The 22,804-nt window shown below is 57.9% G+C and overlaps 1 protein-coding gene across 1 annotated transcript in view; it reads left to right on the top strand.

Moving 5' to 3' along the window:
- Nucleotides 1-3,153, top strand: part of LOC121275062 (chloride channel protein-like) — a 55,850-nt gene extending 52,697 nt beyond the window's left edge. The window contains exons 6-8 of the mRNA XM_041182456.1: nt 114-191; nt 2,258-2,336; nt 3,143-3,153. Coding sequence (XP_041038390.1) covers nt 114-191; nt 2,258-2,336; nt 3,143-3,153 — 168 coding nt within the window. The remainder of the gene's footprint in view (nt 1-113; nt 192-2,257; nt 2,337-3,142) is intronic.
- Nucleotides 3,154-22,804: the final 19,651 nt, after the last annotated feature.

The raw sequence follows: 22,804 nt of genomic DNA, 5'->3' as shown, positions 1-22,804 counted from the left end.
TGCTCCCCATCCCTGTCCACTGACCCCTGGGTGTGGGGTGCACCCTCCCACAGTTGAAGAGCCTCACTCTTGGGGATTATTCTCCTGTGACCAATGCCTTTTTGTCATTACAGGGCCCTTTCGTCCACATTGCCAGTATCTGTGCAGCGCTCCTGAGTAAGCTCCTGTCCGGTATCAGTGGCAGCATGGAGGTAGGTGCTCCCTCGAGGGTCACAGGGTGAGGGAGGAGGGTGGTGTGTCCCAGTGCTAACCCTCTGGGCGCGGAGAGGAGTGAGGCTGGGAGCCACTCTTAATTGGGCCCTGGATCTTAATGGGGTGGAGAGATTGAGATAGGAGCATGTGAGGGACACGGAGAGGCGAGAATTGTGGAGCGAGGGAGGTGGGTGTGAGGGAGTGAGGGACGTGGGAGTGAGAGAGCGAGGGTGATGGGAGTGGGGGAACGAGGGTGATGGGAGTGGGGGAACGAGGGTGATGGGAGTGGGGGAACGAGGGTGATGGGAGTGGGGGAACGAGGGTGATGGGAGTGGGGGAACGAGGGTGATGGGAGTGGGGGAACGAGGGTGATGGGAGTGGGGGAACGAGGGTGATGGGAGTGGGGGAACGAGGGTGATGGGAGTGGGGGAACGAGAGTGATGGGAGTGGGGGAACGAGGGTGATGGGAGTGGGGGAACGAGGGTGATGGGAGTGGGGGAACGAGGGTGATGGGAGTGGGGGAACGAGGGTGATGGGAGTGGGGGAACGAGGGTGATGGGAGTGGGGGAACGAGGGTGATGGGAGTGGGGGAACGAGGGTGATGGGAGTGGGGGAACGAGGGTGATGGGAGTGGGGGAACGAGGGTGATGGGAGTGGGGGAACGAGGGTGATGGGAGTGGGGGAACGAAGGAGGTGGGAATGAGGGAGCGAGGGACATAGGAGTGAGGGACACTGGGTGGCGGGAGTGGCGGAGCGAGGGAGGTGGGGGCGAGTGAGGTGGGATCGAGGGAGGTGCGTGTGAGGATTGGGGGAGGCGGGAGCTGGGGGATCGAGGGAGGCAGGAGTGAGGGACACCATGAGGTGGGAGTGAGGGAGCGAGGGAGGCGGGAGTGAGGGACACCATGAGGTGGGAGTGAGGGAGCGAGGGAGGTGGGAGTGAGGGATACGAGGAGGGTGCAGTCAGGGACAGGGTGAGGGGGCAGGGTGCGGGTGAGGGAGGTGGGAGTGGAGGAGAGAGGGAGGGGGCTGTGAGGGACAAGGGGAGGTGGGAGTGGGGGAGCAAGGGAGGAGGTGCTGGACACTCACTGCTTGACGTGAGGTGCGCAGAAGCACCCTCAGTGTCCACCAATTCTCACAGAGACTCCCTCAGTGTCCACCGATTCTCTCAGAGACTCCCTCAGTGTCCACCGATTCTCTCAGAGACTCCCTCAGTGTCCACCGATTCTCTCAGAGACTCCCTCAGTGTCCACCGATTCTCCCAGAGACTCCCTCAGTGTCCACCGATTCTCCCAGAGACTCCCTCAGTGTCCACCGATTCTCCCAGAGACTCCCTCAGTGTCCACCGATTCTCCCAGAGACTCCCTCAGTGTCCACCGATTCTCTCAGAGACTCCCTCAGTGTCCACCGATTCTCCCAGAGGCTCCCTCAGTGTCCACCGCTTCTCTCAGAGACTCCCTCAGTGTCCACCGATTCTCTCAGAGACTCCCTCAGTGTCCACCGCTTCTCTCAGAGGAACCCTCAGTGTCCACCGCTTCTCTCAGAGGCTCCCTCAGTGTCCACCGATTCTCTCAGAGGCTCCCTCAGTGTCCACCGCTTCTCTCAGAGGCTCCCTCAGTGTCCACTGATTCTCCCAGAGGCTCCCTCACTGTCCACTGATTCTCTCAGAGACTCCCTCACTGTCCACCGATTCTCTCAGAGAGTCCCTCAGTGTCCACCAATTCTCTCAGGGTCTCCCTCAGTGTCCACCGCTTATCTCAGAGACTCCCTCAGTGTCCACCGATTCTCTCAGAGACAACCTCAGTGTCCACCGCTTCTCTCAGAGACACCCTCAGTGTTCACCGCCTCTCTCAGAGACTCCCTCAGTGTCCACCTATTATCTCCGCTGTCATGTTTGACTAACTGCTCAGCTTGAGTGTGCATCATTAACCCCGCATGTTGATTTTTCTCAACCCTCACCCCCCTCCCCAAACTCTGCCCCTGACACACCCAACTCCCTGCCTCCTTACCTCCCTCCCTCTCCACTCCTCCCTCCTATCTCTCCACCAACATCCCAAATCCCTTACAGAACATATTCAGAACAAAGGCGATAGTGATCCCGGCATGTGCAGTTGGAGTAGCCTGCTGTTTTGCAGCTCCCCTTGGAGGCAAGTGTGACTCTGTATCTAACCCCGTGCGGTACCTGTCCTGGGAGTGATTGATGGGGACAGTCGATCGGGAGATTTACTCTGTATCTAACCACGTGCGGTACCTGTCCTGGGAGTGTTTGATGGGGACGGTGTAGAGGGAGCTTTAATCAGTATCTAACCCTGTGCTGTAAATCTCCTGGGAGTGTTTGATGGGGACAGTGTAGAGGGAGATTTACTCTGTATCGAACCCCATGCTGTACCTGACCTGGGAGTGTTTGATGGGGACAGTGTAGAGGGAGATTTACTCTGTATCTAACCCCGTGCTGTACCTGTCCTTGGAGTGTTTGATGGGGACAGTGTAGAGGGAGATTTACTCTGTACCTAACCCCGTGCTGTACCTGTCCTGGGAGTGTTTGATGGGGACAGTGTAGAGGGAGATTTACTCTGTATCTAACCCCGTGCTGTACCTGTCCTGGGAGTGTTTGATGGGGACAGTGTAGAGGGAGCTTTACTCTGTATCTAACCCCGTGCTGTACCTGTCCTGGGAGTGTTTGATAGGGACAGTGTAGAGGGACATTTACTCTGTATCTAACCCCGTGCTGTACCTGTCCTGGGAGTGTTTGATGGGGACTGAGTAGAGGGATCTTTACTCTGTATCTAACCCTGTGCTGTACCTGTCCTGGGAGTGTTTGATGGGGACTGAGTAGAGGGAGATTTACTCTGTATCCAACCTGGTATTGTACCTACCTTCTGCTCACTCTCGATCGCTTTTCCCTCTCACCATCTCTCTCTATCTCTCACTCACTCTTTTTCTCTCTGCCCAGGAACACTATAACTTCTGTGGTGACATTCTGACTGTGGGATGTGCTGTTGGTGTGGGATGCTGCTTTGGAACACCCCTCGGAGGCAAGTTCCACTCTCTGATCTTTTCCTTCACCCTATTCCTCCCTCTCTCCCGGTCCTAGTGCTCTGTCTGCCTCTGTCTGGCTTTTTGCCTGAATCTCTCCCTCATGAAACCTGCTCAAACACTGATTATCTCATGGGGTCAGTACTGAGGGAGTGCTGCACTGTCGGAGGGTCAGTTTTGAGGGAGCGCCGCACTGTCGGAGGGTCAGTACTGAGGGAGTGCCGCACTGTTGGAGGGTCAGTGCTGAGGGAGTGCCGCACTGTTGGAGGGTCAGTGCTGAGGGAGAGCCGCACTGTCACAGGGTCGGTGCTGAGGGAGAGCCGCACTGTCGGAGGGTCAGTGCTGAGGGAGTGCTCTACTGTCAGAGGGTCAGTGCTGAGGGAAAGCCGCATTGTCGGAGGGTCAGTGCTGAGGGAACGTCGCACTGTCAGAGGGTCAGTACTGAGGGAGAGCCGCACTGTAAGAGGGTCAGTACTGAGGGAGTGCCGCACTGTCGGAGGGTCAGTACTGAGGGAGAGCCGCACTGTTGGAGGGTCAGTGCTGAGGGAGTGCCGCACTGTTGGAGGGTCAGTGCTGAGGGAGAGCCGCACTGTCGGAGGGTCAGTATTGAGGGAATGCCGCACTGTCGGAGGGTCTTACTGAGGGAGAGCCGCACTGTCGGAGGGTCAGTGCTGAGGGAGAGCCGCACTGTCGGAGGGTCAGTGCTGAGGGAGTGCTGCACTGTCAGAGGGTCAGTGCTGAGGGAGCGCCGCACTGTCGGAGGGTAAGTACTGAGGGAGAGCCGCACTGTCGGAGGGTCAGTACTGAGGGAGTGCTGCACTGTCGGAGGGTCAGTGCTGAGGGAGAGCCGCATTGTCGGAGGGTCAGTGCTGAGGGAACGTCGCACTGTCGGAGGGTCAGTACTGAGGGAGAGCCGCACTGTTGGAGGGTCAGTGCTGAGGGAGTGCCGCACTGTCAGAAGGTCAGTACTGAGGGAACGTCGCACTGTCAGAGGGTCAGTACTGAGGGAGAGCTGCACTGTCGGAGGGTCAGTGCTGAGGGAGAGCCGCACTGGAAGAGGGTCAGTACTGAGGGAACGTCGCACTGTCAGAGGGTCAGTACTGAGGGAGAGCCGCACTGTCGGAGGGTCAGTGCTGAGGGAGAGCCACACTGTCGGAGGATCAGTTTTGAGGGAGTGCCGCACTGTCGGAGGGACAGTGCTGAGGGAGTGCCGCACTGTCAGAGGGTCAGTAAAGAGGGAGTGCTGCACTGTCGGAGGGTCATTGCTGAGGGAGTGCTGCACTGTCGGACGGTCAGTACTGAGGGAGTGCCGCACTGTCGGAGGGTCAGTGCTGAGGGAGAGCCGCACTGTCAGAGGGTCAGTGCTGAGGGAGCGCCGCACTGTCAGAGGGTCAGTGCTGAGGGAGCGCCGCACTGTCGGAGGGTCAGTACTGAGGGTGAGCCGCACTGTCGGAGGGTCAGTACTGAGGGAGAGCCGCACTGTCGGAGGGTCAGTACTGAGGGAGAGCCGCACTGTCGGAGGGTCAGTGCTGAGGGTGAGCCGCACTGTCGGAGGGTCAGTACTGAGGGAGTGCCGCACTGTCGGAGGGTCAGTACTGAGGGAGAGCCGCACTGTCGGAGGGTCAGTACTGAGGGAGAGCCGCACTGTCGGAGGGTCAGTGCTGAGGGTGAGCCGCACTGTCGGAGGGTCAGTACTGAGGGAGTGCCGCACTGTCGGAGGGTCAGTGCTGAGGGTGAGCCGCACTGTCGGAGGGTCAGTACTGAGGGAGAGCCGCACTGTCGGAGGGTCAGTACTGAGGGAGTGCCGCACTGTCAGAGGGTCAGTACTGAGGCAGTGCCGCACTGTCGGAGGGTCAGTACTGAGGGAGAGCCGCACTGTCGGAGGGTCAGTACTGAGGGAGAGCTGCACTGTTGGAGGGTCAGTACTGAGGCAGTGCTGCACTGACGGAGGGTCAGTACTGAGGGAGAGCCGCACTGTCGGAGGGTCAGTACTGATTTTTTAATAGGGTCGACATAGAGGGAGCTTTACTCTGTATCTAACCCCGTGCTGTACCTGCCCTGGGAGTGTTTGATGGGGACAGTGTAGAGGGAGATTTACTCTGTATCTAACCCCGTGCTGTACCTGTCCTGGGAGTGTTTGATGGGGACATTGCAGAGGGAGATTTACTCTGTATCTAACCCCGTGCTGTACCTGTCCTGGGAGTGTTTGATGGAGACAGTGTAGAGGGAGATTTACTCTGTATCTAACCCCGTGCTGTACCTGTCCTGGGAGTGTTTGATGGGGACAGTGTAGAGGGAGATTTACTCTGTATCTAACCCCGTGCTGTACCTGTCCTGGGAGTGTTTGATGGGGACGGGGTAGAGGGAGATTTACTCTGTACCTAACCCCGTGCTGTACCTGTCCTGGGAGTGTTTGATGGGGACAGTGTAGAGGGAGATTTACTCTGTATCTAACCCCGTGCTGTACCTGCCCTGGGAGTGTTTGATGGGGACAGTGTAGAGGGAGATTTACTCTGTATCTAACCCCGTGCTGTACCTGTCCTGGGAGTGTTTGATGGGGACAGTGTAGAGGGAGATTTACTCTGTATCTAACCCCGTGCTGTACGTGTCCTGGGAGTGTTTGATGGGGACAGTGTAGAGGGAGATTTACTCTGTATCTAACCCTGTGCTGTACCTGTCCTGGGAGTGTTTGATGGGGACAGTGTAGAGGGAGATTTACTCTGTATCTAACCCTGTGCTGTACCTGTCCTGGGAGTGTTTGATGGGGACGGTTTTGAATGATCTTCTCTCTCTCTCTCTCTGTCTCTCTCTCCAGGAGTGCTGTTTAGCATCGAAGTTACTTGCTCGTATTTTGCTGTGCGCAATTATTGGCGAGGATTTCTGGGAGGGACTTTCAGTGCCTTTGTGTTCCGTGTTCTATCTGTCTGGATTAAAGACGCAGGTATGCGAGGCGTTCTTGTAGTGTTTTTTGGACTGTTGGCTTCCTGACGCTATGCTTGTAAGCGGTGACCAACTGTGGATCACCTCCATATCCGCCCCGAACCCCCCTGCAGCTCCAAACCCTCATCACCAATGAACGACGACACCCCCAGCCCCCTGCTCGGGAGCTGTCCCACAGCCGACGGGTCTGTGCACTGCCCGACTGTGGGCTTTGACCCCCTCCTCACCTATCTCTGTAACCTCCTCCAGCCCCTACACCCCTCCCTATCTCTGTAACCTCCTCCAGCCTCTACACCCCTCCCTATCTCTGTAACCTCCTCCAGCCCCTACACCCCTCCCTATCTCGGTAACCTCCTCCCATGCTTTGCGATCTCTGCACTCCACCAATTCCGGCCCCTCGACCATCCCTCGATTCGAATCGCTGCACTCTTGGTGGCCTGACCTTCAGTTGTTACAGGGGCCCTGTGTCCTGGGAATCCCTCCCTAAACCCCACCGCCTCACTCCCCCTCTCTACCCCTCTCTATCTATCTCTATCCCCTCCCTCACTCTATCCCCTCCCTCACGCTATCCCCCTCTCTCTCTGTATCCCCCCTCTCTCTCTGTATCCCCCCCTGTCTCTCTGTATCCCCCTCTCTCTCTGTATCCCCCCTCTCTGTATCCCCCCACTCTCTCTGTATCCCCCTCTCTCTCTGTATCCCCCTCTCTCTCTGTATCCCCCTCTCTCTCTGTATCCCCCCCTGTCTCTCTGTATCCCCCCCTCTCTCTGTATCCCCCCCTGTCTCTCTGTATCCCCCTCTCTCTCTGTATCCCCCTCTCTCTCTGTATCCCCCTCTCTCTCTGTATCTCCCTCTCTCTCTGTATCCCCCTCTCTCTCTGTATCTCCCTCTCTCTCTGTATCCCTCCTCTCTCTCTGTATCCCTCCTCTCTCTCTGTATCCCTCCTCTCTCTCTGTACCCCTCCTCTCTCTCTGTATCCCCCTCTCTCTCTGTATCCCTCCTCTCTCTCTGTATCCCTCCTCTCTCTCTGTACCCCTCCTCTCTCTCTGTATCCCCCTCTCTCTCTGTATCCCCCTCTCTCTCTGTATCCCCCTCTCTCTCTGTATCCCCCTCTCTCTCTGTATCCCCCTCTCTCTCTGTATCCCCCTCTCTCTCTGTATCCCCCACTCTCTCTGTATCCCCCACTCTCTCTGTATCCCCCACTCTCTCTGTATCCCCCTCTCTCTCTGTATCCCCCTCTCTCTCTGTATCCCCCTCTCTCTCTGTATCCCCCTCTCTCTCTGTATCCCCCACTCTCTCTGTATCCCCCACTCTCTCTGTATCCCCCACTCTCTCTGTATCCCCCACTCTCTCTGTATCCCCCACTCTCTCTGTATCCCCCACTCTCTCTGTATCCCCCACTCTCTCTGTATCCCCCACTCTCTCTGTATCCCCCTCTCTCTCTGTATCCCCCCTCTCTCTCTGTATCCCCCTCTCTCTCTGTATCCCCCTCTCTCTCTGTATCCCCCCACTCTCTCTGTATCCCCCACTCTCTCTGTATCCCCCACTCTCTCTGTATCCCCCCTCTCTCTCTGTATCCCCCCTCTGTCTCTGTATCCCCCCTGTCCCTCTGTATCCCCCCTGTCCCTCTGTATCCCCCCTGTCCCTCTGTATCCCCCTCTCTCTCTGTATCCCCCTCTCTCTCTGTATCCCCCACTCTCTCTGTATCCCCCACTCTCTCTGTATCCCCCACTCTCTCTGTATCCCCCACTCTCTCTGTATCCCCCCTCTCTCTCTGTATCCCCCCTCTGTCTCTGTATCCCGCCTGTCCCTCTGTATCCCCCCTGTCCCTCTGTATCCCTCCTGTCCCTCTGTATCCCCCTCTCTCTCTGTATCCCCCTCTCTCTCTGTATCCCCCTCTCTCTCTGTATCCCCCACTCTCTCTGTATCCCCCACTCTCTCTGTATCCCCCACTCTCTCTGTATCCCCCACTCTCTCTGTATCCCCCACTCTCTCTGTATCCCCCACTCTCTCTGTATCCCCCACTCTCTCTGTATCCCCCACTCTCTCTGTATCCCCCACTCTCTCTGTATCCCCCACTCTCTCTGTATCCCCCACTCTCTCTGTATCCCCCACTCTCTCTGTATCCCCCACTCTCTCTGTATCCCCCACTCTCTCTGTATCCCCCACTCTCTCTGTATCCCCCACTCTCTCTGTATCCCCCACTCTCTCTGTATCCCCCTCTCTCTCTGTATCCCCCCTGTCCCTCTGTATCCCCCTCTCTCTCTGTATCCCCCTCTCTCTCTGTATCCCCCACTCTCTCTGTATCCCCCTCTCTCTCTGTATCCCCCTCTCTCTCTGTATCCCCCACTCTCTCTGTATCCCCCACTCTCTCTGTATCCCCCACTCTCTCTGTATCCCCCTCTCTCTCTGTATCCCCCACTCTCTCTGTATCCCCCACTCTCTCTGTATCCCTCCTCTCTCTCTGTATCCCCCTCTCTCTCTGTATCCCCCTCTCTCTCTGTATCCCCCTCTCTCTCTGTATCCCCCACTCTCTCTGTATCCCCCACTCTCTCTGTATCCCCCTCTCTCTCTGTATCCCCCTGTCTCTCTGTATCCCCCTTCTCTCTCTCTATCCCTCTCTCTCTCCCTCTCTCTCTCAATCCCTCTCTCTCTCCCTCTCTCTCTCTCTGTGTCTCTCTCTCTCCCTCTCTTTCTCCCTGTCTCTCTCTCTATCTCTCTCTCTCTCCCTCTCTCTCTCTCTGTCTCTCTCTCTCTCCCTCTCTTTCTCCCTCTCTTTCTCCCTGTCTCTCTCTCTATCCCTCTCTCTCTCCCTCTCTCTCTCTCTCTCTCTCTCCCTCTCTCTCTCCCTGTCTGTCTCTCCCTCTCTCTCTCTATCCCTCTCTCACTCTCTCTCTCTCTCTCTCCTGCCCTTTCCTGCCGTTACCCCCTCTATTCACAATGCAATGTTGTCATTTCTCTCTGCCAGAGTGATGTGTTGCTGCTGTAATCTCTCCTCGATATTGTTCAGCGTATTTCTGAGCCTGCGTGGGTTGCTGGTGACTGACCATGTCCTGGCCTTAATGTCTCACACCGATCTGGCTGCGTCTCTGACCTGCCCCTCGCTCACTCCCTCTCTCACTCCCTCTCTCTCTCTATCTCTTTCTCTCTCCCTCAGTCACCATCACTGCACTTTTCAAGACTAATTTCCGGGGGGATTTCCCATTTGATCTCCAAGAGTTACCTGCGTTCGCCATAATAGGGTAAGTGCCCGCGGGGAGAGAGGGTGAGTGCCCGCGGGGAGAGAGGGTGAGTGCCCGCGGGGAGAGAGGGTGAGTGCCCGCGGGGAGAGAGGGTGAGTGCCCGCGAGGAGAGAGGGTGAGTGCCCGCGAGGAGAGAGGGTGAGTGCCCGCGGGGAGAGAGGGTGAGTGCCCGCGGGGAGAGAGGGTGAGTGCCCGCGGGGAGAGAGGGTGAGTGCCCGCGGGGAGAGAGGGTGAGTGCCCGCGGGGAGAGAGGGTGAGTGCCCGCGGGGAGAGAGGGTGAGTGCCCGCGGGGAGAGAGGGTGAGTGCCCGCGGGGAGAGAGGGTGAGTGCCCGCGGGGAGAGAGGGTGAGTGCCCGCGGGGAGAGAGGGTGAGTGCCCGCGGGGAGAGAGGGTGAGTGCCCGCGGGGAGAGAGGGTGAGTGCCCGCGGGGAGAGAGGGTGAGTGCCCGCGGGGAGAGAGGGTGAGTGCCCGCGGGGAGAGAGGGTGAGTGCCCGCGGGGAGAGAGGGTGAGTGCCCGCGGGGAGAGAGGGCGAGTGCCCGCGGGGAGAAGAGAGTGAGGGATGGTGATAGAGAGAGAGAGAGGGTGGGACGGTGACAGATGGAGAGAGGGAGGGATGGTGACAGAGAGAGAGGGAGGGATGGTGACAGAGAGAGAGAGAGGGAGGGATGGTGACAGAGAGAGAGGGAGGGACGGTGACAGAGAGAGAGGGAGGGATGGTGACAGAGAGAGAGGGAGGGATGGTGACAGAGAGAGAGGGAGGGACGGTGACAGAGAGAGAGGGAGGGATGGTGACAGAGAGAGAGGGAGGGATGGTGGCAGAGAGAGAGGGAGGGATGGTGACAGAGAGAGAGGGAGGGATGGTGACAGAGAGAGAGGGAGGGATGGTGACAGAGAGAGAGAGGGAGGGATGGTGACAGAGAGAGAGGGAGGGATGGTGACAGAGAGAGAGGGAGGGATGGTGACAGAGAGAGAGAGGGAGGGATGGTGACAGAGAGAGAGGGAGGGATGGTGACAGAGAGAGAGGGAGGGATGGTGACAGAGAGAGAGGGAGGGATGGTGACAGAGATAGAGGGAGGGTTGGTGACAGATCGAGAGGGAGGGATGGTGACAGAGAGAGAGGGAGGGATGGTGACAGAGTGCGAGGGAGTGATGTTGACAGAGAGAGAGGGATGGATGGTGACAGAGAGAGAGGGACGGATGGTGACAGAGAGAGAGGGATGGATGGTGACAGAGAGAGAGAGAGGGATGGTGACAGAGAGGGAGGGAGGGACGGTGACAGAGAGAGAGAGGGAGGGACGGTGACAGAGAGAGAGGGATGGTGACAGAGAGAGAGAGAGGGATGGTGACAGAGAGAGAGGGAGGGATGGTGACAGAGAGAGAGGGAGGGATGGTGACAGAGAGAGAGGGAGGGATGGTGACAGAGAGAGAGGGAGGGATGGTGACAGAGAGAGAGGGAGGGATGGTGACAGAGAGAGAGGGAGGGATGGTGACAGAGAGAGAGGGAGGGACGGTGACAGAGAGAGAGGGAGGGACGGTGACAGAGAGAGAGGGAGGGACGGTGACAGAGAGAGAGAGAGGGACGGTGACAGAGAGAGAGGGAGGGACGGTGACAGAGAGAGAGGGAGGGACGGTGACAGAGAGAGATGGAGGGACGGTGACAGAGAGAGATGGAGGGACGGTGACAGAGAGAGAGGGAGGGACGGTGACAGAGAGAGAGGGAGGGACGGTGACAGAGAGAGAGGGAGGGACGGTGACAGAGAGAGAGGGAGGGACGGTGACAGAGAGAGAGAGAGGGAGGGATGGTGACAGAGTGAGAGGGAGGGATGGTGACAGAGTGAGAGGGAGGGATGGTGACAGAGAGAGAGAGGGAGGGATGGTGACAAAGAGAGAGGGAGGGATGGTGACAGAGAGAGAGGGAGGGATGGTGACAGAGAGAGAGGGAGGGATGGTGACAGAGAGGGAGGGAGGGACGGTGACAGAGAGGGAGGGAGGGACGGTGACAGAGAGAGAGGGAGGGACGGTGACAGAGAGAGAGGGAGGGACGGTGACAGAGAGAGAGGGAGGGACGGTGACAGAGAGAGAGGGAGGGACGGTGACAGAGAGAGAGGGAGGGACGGTGACAGAGAGAGAGGGAGGGACGGTGACAGAGAGAGATGGAGGGACGGTGACAGAGAGAGAAAGGGAGGGATGGTGACAGAGAGAGAGGGAGTGATGGTGACAGAGAGAGAGGGAGTGATGGTGACAGAGAGAGAGGGAGGGATGGTGACAGAGAGAGAGGGAGGGATGGTGACAGAGAGAGAGAGGGAGGGATGGTGAGAGAGAGAGAGGGAGGGATGGTGAGAGAGAGAGAGGGAGGGATGGTGACAGAGAGAGAGTGAGGGATGGTGACAGAGAGAGAGGGAGGGATGGTGACAGAGAGAGAGGGAGGGACGGTGACAGAGAGAGAGGGAGGGACGGTGACAGAGAGAGAGGGAGGGACGGTGACAGAGAGAGAGAGAGGGAGGGACGGTGACAGAGTGAGAGGGAGGGATGGTGACAGAGTGAGAGGGAGGGATGGTGACAGAGAGAGAGAGGGAGGGATGGTGACAAAGAGAGAGGGAGGGATGGTGACAGAGAGAGAGGGAGGGATGGTGACAGAGAGAGAGGGAGGGACGGTGACAGAGAGAGAGGGAGGGACGGTGACAGAGAGAGAGAGGGAGGGACGGTGACAGAGAGAGGGAGGGACGGTGACAGAGAGAGAGGGAGGGATGGTGACAGAGAGAGAGAGGGAGGGATGGTGACAGAGAGAGAGGGAGGGATGGTGACAGAGAGAGAGGGAGGGATGGTGACAGAGAGAGAGGGAGGGATGGTGACAGAGAGAGAGGGAGGGATGGTGACAGAGAGAGAGGGAGGGATGGTGACAGAGAGAGAGGGAGGGATGGTGACAGAGATAGAGGGAGGGATGGTGACAGATCGAGAGGGAGGGATGGTGACAGATCGAGAGGGAGGGATGGTGACAGAGAGAGAGGGAGGGATGGTGACAGAGTGCGAGGGAGTGATGTTGACAGAGAGAGAGGGACGGATGGTGACAGAGAGAGAGGGAGGGATGGTGACCGAGAGAGAGGGAGGGATGGTGACAGAGAGAGAGGGACGGATGGTGACAGAGAGAGAGGGAGGGATGGTGACAGAGAGAGAGGGAGGGATGGTGACAGAGAGAGAGGGAGGGATGGTGACAGAGAGAGAGGAAGGGATGGTGACAGAGAGAGAGGGAGGGATGGTGACAGAGAGAGAGGGAGGGATGGTGACAGAGAGAGAGGGAGGGATGGTGACAGAGAGAGAGGGAGGGATGGTGACAGAGAGAGAGGGAGGGATGGTTACAGAGAGAGAGGGAGGGATGGTGACAGAGAGAGAGAGAGAGGGATGGTGACAGAGAGAGAGAGAGAGAGGGATGGTGACAGAGAGAGAGAGAGAGAGGGATGGTGACAGAGAGAGAGAGAGAGGGATGGTGACAGAGAGAGAGAGAGGGATGGTGACAGAGAGAGAGAGAGGGATGGTGACAGAGAGAGAGAGAGGGAGGGATGGTGACAGAGTGAGAGAGAGAGGGATGGTGACAGAGAGAGAGAGAGAGAGGGATGGTGACAGAGAGAGAGAGAGGGATGGTGACAGAGAGAGAGGGAAGGATGGTGACAGAGAGAGAGAGAGAGGGATGGTGACAGAGAGAGAGAGAGGGATGGTGACAGAGAGAGAGGGAGGTATGATGACAGAGAGAGAGGGAGGTATGATGACAGAGAGAGAGGGAGGTATGATGACAGAGAGAGAGGGAGGTATGATGACAGAGAGAGAGGGAGGGATGGTGACAGAGAGAGGGAGGGATGTTGACAGAGAGGGAGGGATGGTGACAGAGAGAGAGGGAGGGATGCTGACAGAGAGAGAGGAAGGGACGGTGACAGAGAGGGAGGGAGTGATGGTGACAGAGAGAGAGGGAGTGATGGTGACAGAGAGAGAGGGAGGGATGGTGACAGAGAGGGAGGGAGTGATGGTGACAGAGAGAGAGGGAGTGATGGTGACAGAGAGAGAGGGAGTGATGGTGACAGAGAGAGAGGGAGTGATGGTGACAGAGAGAGAGGGAGTGATGGTGACAGAGAGAGAGGGAGTGATGGTGACAGAGAGAGAGGGAGTGATGGTGACAGAGAGAGAGGGAGTGATGGTGACAGAGAGAGAGGGAGTGATGGTGCCAGAGAGAGAGGGAGTGATGGTGACAGAGAGAGAGGGAGGGATGTTGACAGCGAGAGAGAGAGGGAGGGATGGTGACAGAGAGAGAGGGAGGGATGGTGACAGAGAGAGAGGGAGGGATGGTGACAGAGAGAGAGGGAGGGATGGTGACAGAGAGAGAGGGAGGGATGGTGACAGAGAGAGAGGGAGGGATGGTGACAGAGAGAGAGGGAGGGACGGTGACAGAGAGAGAGGGAGGGACGGTGACAGAGACAGAGGGAGGGACGGTGACAGAGTTAGGGAGGGACGGTGACAGAGAGAGAGGGAGGGACGGTGACAGAGAGAGAGGGTTGGACGGTGACAGATGGAGAGAGGGAGGGATGGTGAGAGAGAGAGAGATGGAGGGATGGTGACAGAGAGAAAGGGAGGGATGGTGACAGAGAGAGAGGGAGGGATGGTGACAGAGAGAGAGGGAAGGATGGTGACAGAGAGAGAGGGAGGGATGGTGACAGAGAGAGAGGGAGGGATGGTGACAGAGAGAGAGGGAGGGATGGTGACAGAGAGAGAGGGAGGGATGGTGACAGAGAGAGAGGGAGGGATGGTGACAGAGAGAGAGGGAGGGACGGTGACAGAGAGAGAGGGAGGGACGGTGACAGAGAGAGAGAGAGGGACGGTGACAGAGAGAGAGGGAGGGACGGTGACAGAGAGAGAGGGAGGGACGGTGACAGAGAGAGATGGAGGGACGGTGACAGAGAGAGATGGAGGGACGGTGACAGAGAGAGAGGGAGGGACGGTGACAGAGAGAGAGGGAGGGACGGTGACAGAGAGAGAGGGAGGGACGGTGACAGCGAGAGAGAGAGGGAGGGATGGTGACAGAGTGAGAGGGAGGGATGGTGACAGAGAGAGAGAGGGAGGGATGGTGACAAAGAGAGAGGGAGGGATGGTGACAGAGAGAGAGGGAGGGACGGTGACAGAGAGAGAGGGTTGGACGGTGACAGATGGAGAGAGGGAGGGACGGTGACAGAGAGAGAGGGAGGGACGGTGACAGAGAGAGAGGGAGGGACGGTGAAAGAGAGAAAGGGAGGGACGGTGACAAAGAGAGATGGAGGGAAGGTGACAGAGAGAGAGAGAGGGAGGGATGGTGACAGAGAGAGAGAGGGAGGGATGGTGACAGAGAGAAAGGGAGGGATGGTGACAGAGAGAGAGGGAGGGATGGTGACAGAGAGAGAGGGAAGGATGGTGACAGAGAGAGAGGGAGGGATGGTGACAGAGAGAGAGGGAGGGATGGTGACAGAGAGAGAGGGAGGGATGGTGACAGAGAGAGAGGGAGGGATGGTGACAGAGAGAGAGGGAGGGATGGTGACAGAGAGAGAGGGAGGGATGGTGACAGAGAGAGAGGGAGGGATGGTGACAGAGAGAGAGGGAGGGATGGTGACAGATGTAGAGAGGGAGGGATGGTGACAGAGAGAGGGAGGGATGGTGACAGAGAGAGGGAGGGATGGTGACAGAGAGAGGGAGGGATGGTGACAGAGAGAGGGAGGGATGGTGACAGAGAGAGGGAGGGATGGTGACAGAGAGAGGGAGGGATGGTGACAGAGAGACGGAGGGATGGTGACAGAGAGAGATGGAGGGATGGTTTAGATGGGGAGAGGGAGGGATGGTGACAGATGGAGAGAGGGAGGGATGGTGACAGATGGAGAGAGGGATGGTGACAGATGGAGAGAGGGAGGGATGGTGACAGAGGGAGGGATGGTGAAAGAGAGAGAGGGAGGGATGGTGAAAGAGAGAGAGGGAGGGATGGTGAAAGAGAGAGAGGGAGGGATGGTGACAGAGAGAGAGGGAGGGATGGTGACAGAGAGAGAGGGAGGGATGGTGACAGAGAGAGAGGGAGGGATGGTGACAGAGAGAGAGGGAGGGATGGTGACAGAGAGAGAGGGAGGGATGGTGAAAGAGAGAGAGGGAGGGATGGTGAAAGAGAGAGAGGGAGGGATGGTGACAGAGAGAGAGGGAGGGATGGTGACAGAGAGAGAGGGAGGGACGGTGAAAGAGAGAGAGGGAGGGACGGTGACAGAGAGAGAGGGAGGGATGGTGACAGAGAGAGAGGGAGTGATGGTGACAGAGAGAGAGGGAGGGACGGTGACAGAGAGAGGGAGGGACGGTGACAGAGAGAGAGGGAGGGACGGTGACAGAGAGAGAGGGAGGGATGGTGACAGAGAGAGAGGGAGGGACGGTGACAGAGAGAGAGGGAGGGACGGTGACAGAGTGAGAGGGAGGGATGGTGACAGAGAGAGAGGGAGGGATGGTGACAGAGAGAGAGGGAGGGATGGTGACAGAGAGAGAGGGAGGGATGGTGACAGAGAGAGAGGGAGGGATGGTGACAGAGAGAGAGGGAGGGATGGTGACAGAGAGGGAGGGACGGTGACAGAGAGAGAGGGAGGGACGGTGACAGAGAGAGAGGGAGGGATGGTGACAGAGAGAGAGGGAGGGACGGTGACAGAGAGTTAGGGAGGGATGGTGACAGAGAGAGAGGGAGTGATGGTGACAGAGAGAGAGGGAGGGATGGTGACAGAGAGAGAGGGAGGGACGGTGACAGAGAGAGAGGGAGGGACGGTGACAGAGAGAGAGGGTTGGACGGTGACAGATGGAGAGAGGGAGGGATGGTGACAGAGAGAGAGAGAGGAAGGGATGGTGACAGAGAGAAAGGGAGGGATGGTGACAGAGAGAGAGGGAGGGATGGTGACAGAGAGAGAGGGAAGGATGGTGACAGAGAGAGAGGGAGGGATGGTGACAGAGAGAGAGAGAGGGAGGGATGGTGACAGAGAGAAAGGGAGGGATGGTGACAGAGAGAGAGGGAGGGATGGTGACAGAGAGAGAGGGAAGGATGGTGACAGAGAGAGAGGGAGGGATGGTGACAGAGAGAGAGGGAGGGATGGTGACAGAGAGAGAGAGAGGGAGGGATGGTGACAGAGAGAAGGGAGGGATGGTGACAGAGAGAGAGGGAGGGATGGTGACAGAGAGAGAGGGAAGGATGGTGACAGAGAGAGAGGGAGGGATGGTGACAGAGAGAGAGGGAGGGATGGTGACAGAGAGAGAGGGAGGGATGGTGACAGAGAGAGAAGGAGGGATGGTGACAGAGAGAGAGAGGGAGGGATGGTGACAGAGAGAGAGGGAGTGATGGTGACAGAGAGAGAGGGAGGGATGGTGACAGAGAGAGAGGGAGGGATGGTGACAGAGAGAGAAGGAGGGATGGTGACAGAGAGAGAGGGAGGGATGGTGACAGAGAGAGAGGGAGGGATGGTGACAGAGAGAGAAGGGAGGGATGGTGACAGAGAGAGAGAGGGAGGGATGGTGACAGAGAGAGAGGGAGTGATGGTGACAGAGAGAGAGGGAGTGATGGTGACAGAGAGAGAGGGAGGGATGGTGACAGAGAGAGAGGGAGGGATGGTGACAGAGAGAGAGAGGGAGGGATGGTGACAGAGAGAGAGAGGGAGGGATGGTGACAGAGATAGAGGGAGGGATGGTGACAGAGAGAGAGGGAGGGATGGTGACAGAGGGAGAGGGAGCGATGGTGACAGAGAGAGAGGGAGGGATGGTGACAGAGAGAGAGGGAGGGATGGTGACAGAGAGAGAGGGAGGGATGGTGACAGAGAGAGAGGGAGGGATGGTGACAGAGAGAGAGGGAGGGATGGTGACAGAGAGAGAGGGAGGGATGGTGACAGAGAGAGAGGGAGGGACGGTGACAGAGAGAGAGAGGGAGGGATGGTGACAGAGAGGGAGGGATGGTGACAGAGAGAGAGGGAGTGATGGTGACAGAGAGAGAGAGGGAGGGATGGTGACAGAGAGGGAGGGACGGTGACAGAGAGAGAGGGAGTGATGGTGACAGAGAGAGAGAGGGAGGGATGGTGACAGAGAGGGAGGGACGGTGACAGAGAGAGAGGGAGGGACGGTGACAGAGAGAGGGAGGGACGGTGACAGAGAGTGAGAGGGAGGGATGGTGACAGAGAGAGAGAGGGAGTGATGGTGACAGAGAGAGAGAGGGAGGGATGGTGACAGAGAGAGAGAGGGAGTGATGGTGACAGAGAGAGAGAGGGAGGGATGGTGACAGAGAGAGAGGGAGGGATGGTGACAGAGAGAGAGGGAGGGATGGTGACAGAGAGAGAGGGAGGGATGGTGACAGAGAGAGAGGGAGGGACGGTGACAGAGAGAGAGGGAGGGACGGTGACAGAGAGAGAGGGAGGGACGGTGACAGAGAGAGAGGGAGGGACGGTGACAGAGAGGGAGGGAGTGACGGTGACAGAGAGAGAGGGAGGGATGGTGACAGAGAGAGAGGGAGGGATGGTGACAGAGAGAGAGGGAGGGATGGTGAGAGAGAGAGAGGGAGGGATGGTGAGAGAGAGAGAGGGAGGGATGGTGACAGAGAGAGAGAGGGAGGGATGGTGACAGAGAGAGAGGGAGGGATGGTGACAGAGAGAGAGGGAGGGATGGTGACAGAGAGAGAGGGAGGGATGGTGATAGAGAGAGAGGGAGGGATGGTGACAGAGAGGGAGAGAGGGAGGGACAGTGACAGAGAGAGAGAGGGACGGATAGTGACAGAGAGAGAGGGAGGGATGGTGACAGAGAGAGGGAGGGAGTGAATGTGACAGAGAGAGGGAGGGAGGGATGGTGACAGAGAGAGAGGGAGGGATGGTGACAGAGAGAGAGGGAGGGATGGTGACAGAGAGAGAGAGAGGGATGGTGACAGAGAGAGAGAGAGGGATGGTGACAGAGAGAGAGGGAGGGATAGTGACAGAGAGGGAGGGAGGGATGGTGACAGAGAGAAAGAGAGGGAGTGAAGGTGACAGAGAGAGAGGGAGGGATGATGACAGAGAGGGAGAGAGGGAGGGACAGTGACAGAGAGAGAGAGGGACGGATAGTGACAGAGAGAGAGGGAGGGATGGTGAGTGAGAGGGAGGGAGTGAAGGTGACAGAGAGGGAGGGATAGTGACAGAGAGAGAGGGAGGGATGATGACAGAGAGGGAGAGAGGGAGGGACAGTGACAGAGAGAGAGAGGGACGGATAGTGACAGAGAGAGAGGGAGGGATGGTGACAGAGAGAGGGAGTGAATGTGACAGAGAGAGAGGGACGGATAGTGACAGAGAGAGAGGGAGGGATGTGACAGAGAGAGGGAGGGAGTGAATGTGACAGAGAGAGGGAGGGAGGGATGGTGACAGAGAGAGAGGGAGTGATGGTGACAGAGAGAGAGGGAGGAATGGTGACAGAGAGAGAGGGAGGGATGGTGACAGAGAGAGAGGGAGGGATGGTGACAGAGAGAGAGGGAGGGATGGTGAGGGAGAGAGAGGGAGGGATGGTGACAGAGAGAGAGGGAGGGATGGTGACAGAGAGAGAGGGAGGGATGGTGACAGAGAGAGAGGGAGGGATGGTGACAGAGAGAGGGAAGGATGATGACAGAGAGGGAGGGATGGTGACAGAGAGAGAGGGAGGGATGGTGACAGAGAGAGAGGGAGGGATGGTGACAGAGAGAGAGGGAGCGATGTTGACATAGAGAGAGGGAGCGATGTTGACAGAGAGAGAGGGAGGGATGGTGACAGAGAGAGAGGGAGGGATGGTGACAGAGAGAGAGGGAGGGATGGTGAGAGAGAGAGAGGGAGGGATGGTGAGAGAGAGAGAGGGAGGGATGGTGACAGAGAGAGAGGGAGGGATGGTGACAGAGAGAGAGGGAGTGATGGTGACAGAGAGAGGGAGGGAGTGAATGTGACAGAGAGAGAGGGAGGGATATTGACAGAGAGAGAGGGAGTGACGGTGACAGAGAGAGAGGGAGGGATGGTGACAGAGAGGGAGGGAGTGATGGTGACAGAGAGGGAGGGAGTGATGGTGACAGAGAGAGAGGGAGGGATGGTGACAGAGAGAGAGGGAGGGACGGTGACAGAGAGAGAGAGGGAGGGACGGTGACAGAGAGAGAGGGAGGGATGGTGACAGAGAGAGAGGGAGGGATGGTGACAGAGAGAGAGGGAGGGATGGTGACAGATGTAGAGAGGGAGGGATGGTGACAGAGAGAGGGAGGGATGGTGACAGAGAGAGGGAGGGATGGTGACAGAGAGAGGGAGGGATGGTGACAGAGAGAGGGAGGGATGGTGACAGAGAGAGGGAGGGATGGTGACAGAGAGAGGGAGGGATGGTGACAGAGAGAGGGAGGGATGGTGACAGAGAGAGGGAGGGATGGTGACAGAGAGAGGGAGGGATGGTGACAGAGAGAGAGGGAGGGATGGTTTAGATGGGGAGAGGGAGGGATGGTGACAGATGGAGAGAGGGAGGGATGGTGACAGATGGAGAGAGGGATGGTGACAGATGGAGAGAGGGAGGGATGGTGACAGAGGGAGGGATGGTGAAAGAGAGAGAGGGAGGGATGGTGAAAGAGAGAGAGGGAGGGATGGTGAAAGAGAGAGAGGGAGGGATGGTGACAGAGAGAGAGGGAGGGATGGTTACAGAGAGAGAGGGAGGGATGGTGACAGAGAGAGAGGGAGGGATGGTGACAGAGAGAGAGGGAGGGATGGTGAAAGAGAGACAGGGAGGGATGGTGAAAGAGAGAGAGGGAGGGATGGTGACAGAGAGAGAGGGAGGGATGGTGACAGAGAGAGAGGGAGGGACGGTGAAAGAGAGAGAGGGAGGGACGGTGACAGAGAGAGAGAGGGAGTGACGGTGACAGAGAGAGAGGGAGGGACGGTGACAGAGAGAGGGAGGGACGGTGACAGAGAGAGAGGGAGGGATGGTGACAGAGAGAGAGGGAGGGACGGTGACAGAGAGAGAGGGAGGGACGGTGACAGAGTGAGAGGGAGGGATGGTGACAGAGAGAGAGGGAGGGATGGTGACAGAGAGAGAGGGAGGGATGGTGACAGAGAGAGAGGGAGGGATGGTGACAGAGAGAGAGGGAGGGATGGTGACAGAGAGAGAGGGAGGGATGGTGACAGAGAGAGAGGGAGGGATGGTGACAGAGAGGGAGGGACGGTGACAGAGAGAGAGGGAGGGACGGTGACAGAGAGAGAGGGAGGGACGGTGACAGAGAGAGAGGGAGGGATGGTGACAGAGAGTTAGGGAGGGATGGTGACAGAGAGAGAGGGAGTGATGGTGACAGAGAGAGAGGGAGGGATGGTGACAGAGAGAGAGGGAGGGACGGTGACAGAGAGAGAGGGAGGGACGGTGACAGAGAGAGAGGGTTGGACGGTGACAGATGGAGAGAGGGAGGGATGGTGACAGAGAGAGAGAGAGGGAGGGATGGTGACAGAGAGAAAGGGAGGGATGGTGACAGAGAGAGATGGAGGGATGGTGACAGAGAGAGATGGATGGATGGTGACAGAGAGAGATGGAGGGATGGTGACAGAGAGAGAGAGAGGGAGGGATGGTGACAGAGAGAAAGGGAGGGATGGTGACAGAGAGAGAGGGAGGGATGGTGACAGAGAGAGAGGGAAGGATGGTGACAGAGAGAGAGGGAGGGATGGTGACAGAGAGAGAGGGAGGGATGGTGACAGAGAGAGAGAGAGGGAGGGATGGTGACAGAGAGAAAGGGAGGGATGGTGACAGAGAGAGAGGGAGGGATGGTGACAGAGAGAGAGGGAAGGATGGTGACAGAGAGAGAGGGAGGGATGGTGACAGAGAGAGAGGGAGGGATGGTGACAGAGAGAGAGGGAGGGATGGTGACAGAGAGAGAAGGAGGGATGGTGACAGAGAGAGAGAGGGAGGGATGGTGACAGAGAGAGAGAGGGAGGGATGGTGACAGAGAGAGAGAGGGAGGGATGGTGACAGAGAGAGAGAGGGAGGGATGGTGACAGAGATAGAGGGAGGGATGGTGACAGAGAGAGAGGGAGGGATGGTGACAGAGGGAGAGGGAGCGATGGTGACAGAGAGAGAGGGAGGGATGGTGACAGAGAGAGAGGGAGGGATGGTGACAGAGAGAGAGGGAGGGATGGTGACAGAGAGAGAGGGAGGGATGGTGACAGAGAGAGAGGGAGGGATGGTGACAGAGAGAGAGGGAGGGATGGTGACAGAGAGAGAGGGAGGGACGGTGACAGAGAGAGAGAGGGAGGGATGGTGACAGAGAGGGAGGGATGGTGACAGAGAGAGAGGGAGTGATGGTGACAGAGAGAGAGAGGGAGGGATGGTGACAGAGAGGGAGGGACGGTGACAGAGAGAGAGGGAGTGATGGTGACAGAGAGAGAGAGGGAGGGATGGTGACAGAGAGGGAGGGACGGTGACAGAGAGAGAGGGAGGGACGGTGACAGAGAGAGGGAGGGACGGTGACAGAGAGAGAGAGGGAGGGACGGTGACAGAGAGAGAGAGGGAGTGATGGTGACAGAGAGAGAGAGGGAGTGATGGTGACAGAGAGAGAGAGGGAGGGATGGTGACAGAGAGAGAGAGGGAGTGATGGTGACAGAGAGAGAGAGGGAGGGATGGTGACAGAGAGAGAGGGAGGGATGGTGACAGAGAGAGAGGGAGGGATGGTGACAGAGAGAGAGGGAGGGATGGTGACAGAGAGAGAGGGAGGGACGGTGACAGAGAGAGAGGGAGGGATGGTGAGAGAGAGAGAGGGAGGGATGGTGACAGAGAGAGAGAGGGAGGGATGGTGACAGAGAGAGAGGGAGTGATGGTGACAGAGAGAGAGGGAGGGATGGTGACAGAGAGAGAGGGAGGGATGGTGATAGAGAGAGAGGGAGGGATGGTGACAGAGAGGGAGAGAGGGAGGGACAGTGACAGAGAGAGAGAGGGACGGATAGTGACAGAGAGAGAGGGAGGGATGGTGACAGAGAGAGGGAGGGAGTGAATGTGACAGAGAGAGGGAGGGAGGGATGGTGACAGAGAGAGAGGGAGGGATGGTGACAGAGAGAGAGGGAGGGATGGTGACAGAGAGAGAGAGAGGGATGGTGACAGAGAGAGAGAGAGGGATGGTGACAGAGAGAGAGGGAGGGATGGTGACAGAGAGAGAGGGAGGGATAGTGACAGAGAGGGAGGGAGGGATGGTGACAGAGAGAAAGAGAGGGAGTGAAGGTGACAGAGAGAGAGGGAGGGATGATGACAGAGAGGGAGAGAGGGAGGGACAGTGACAGAGAGAGAGAGGGACGGATAGTGACAGAGAGAGAGGGAGGGATGGTGACAGAGAGAGGGAGTGAATGTGACAGAGAGAGAGGGACGGATAGTGACAGAGAGAGAGGGAGGGATG

Source organism: Carcharodon carcharias, assembly GCF_017639515.1.
Source record: "Carcharodon carcharias isolate sCarCar2 chromosome 40 unlocalized genomic scaffold, sCarCar2.pri SUPER_40_unloc_9, whole genome shotgun sequence".
Taxonomy (NCBI): Eukaryota; Metazoa; Chordata; class Chondrichthyes; order Lamniformes; family Lamnidae; genus Carcharodon; species Carcharodon carcharias.
The sequence above is the reverse complement of the archived record's forward strand: the minus strand, read 5'-3'. Positions and strand labels throughout refer to the sequence as shown.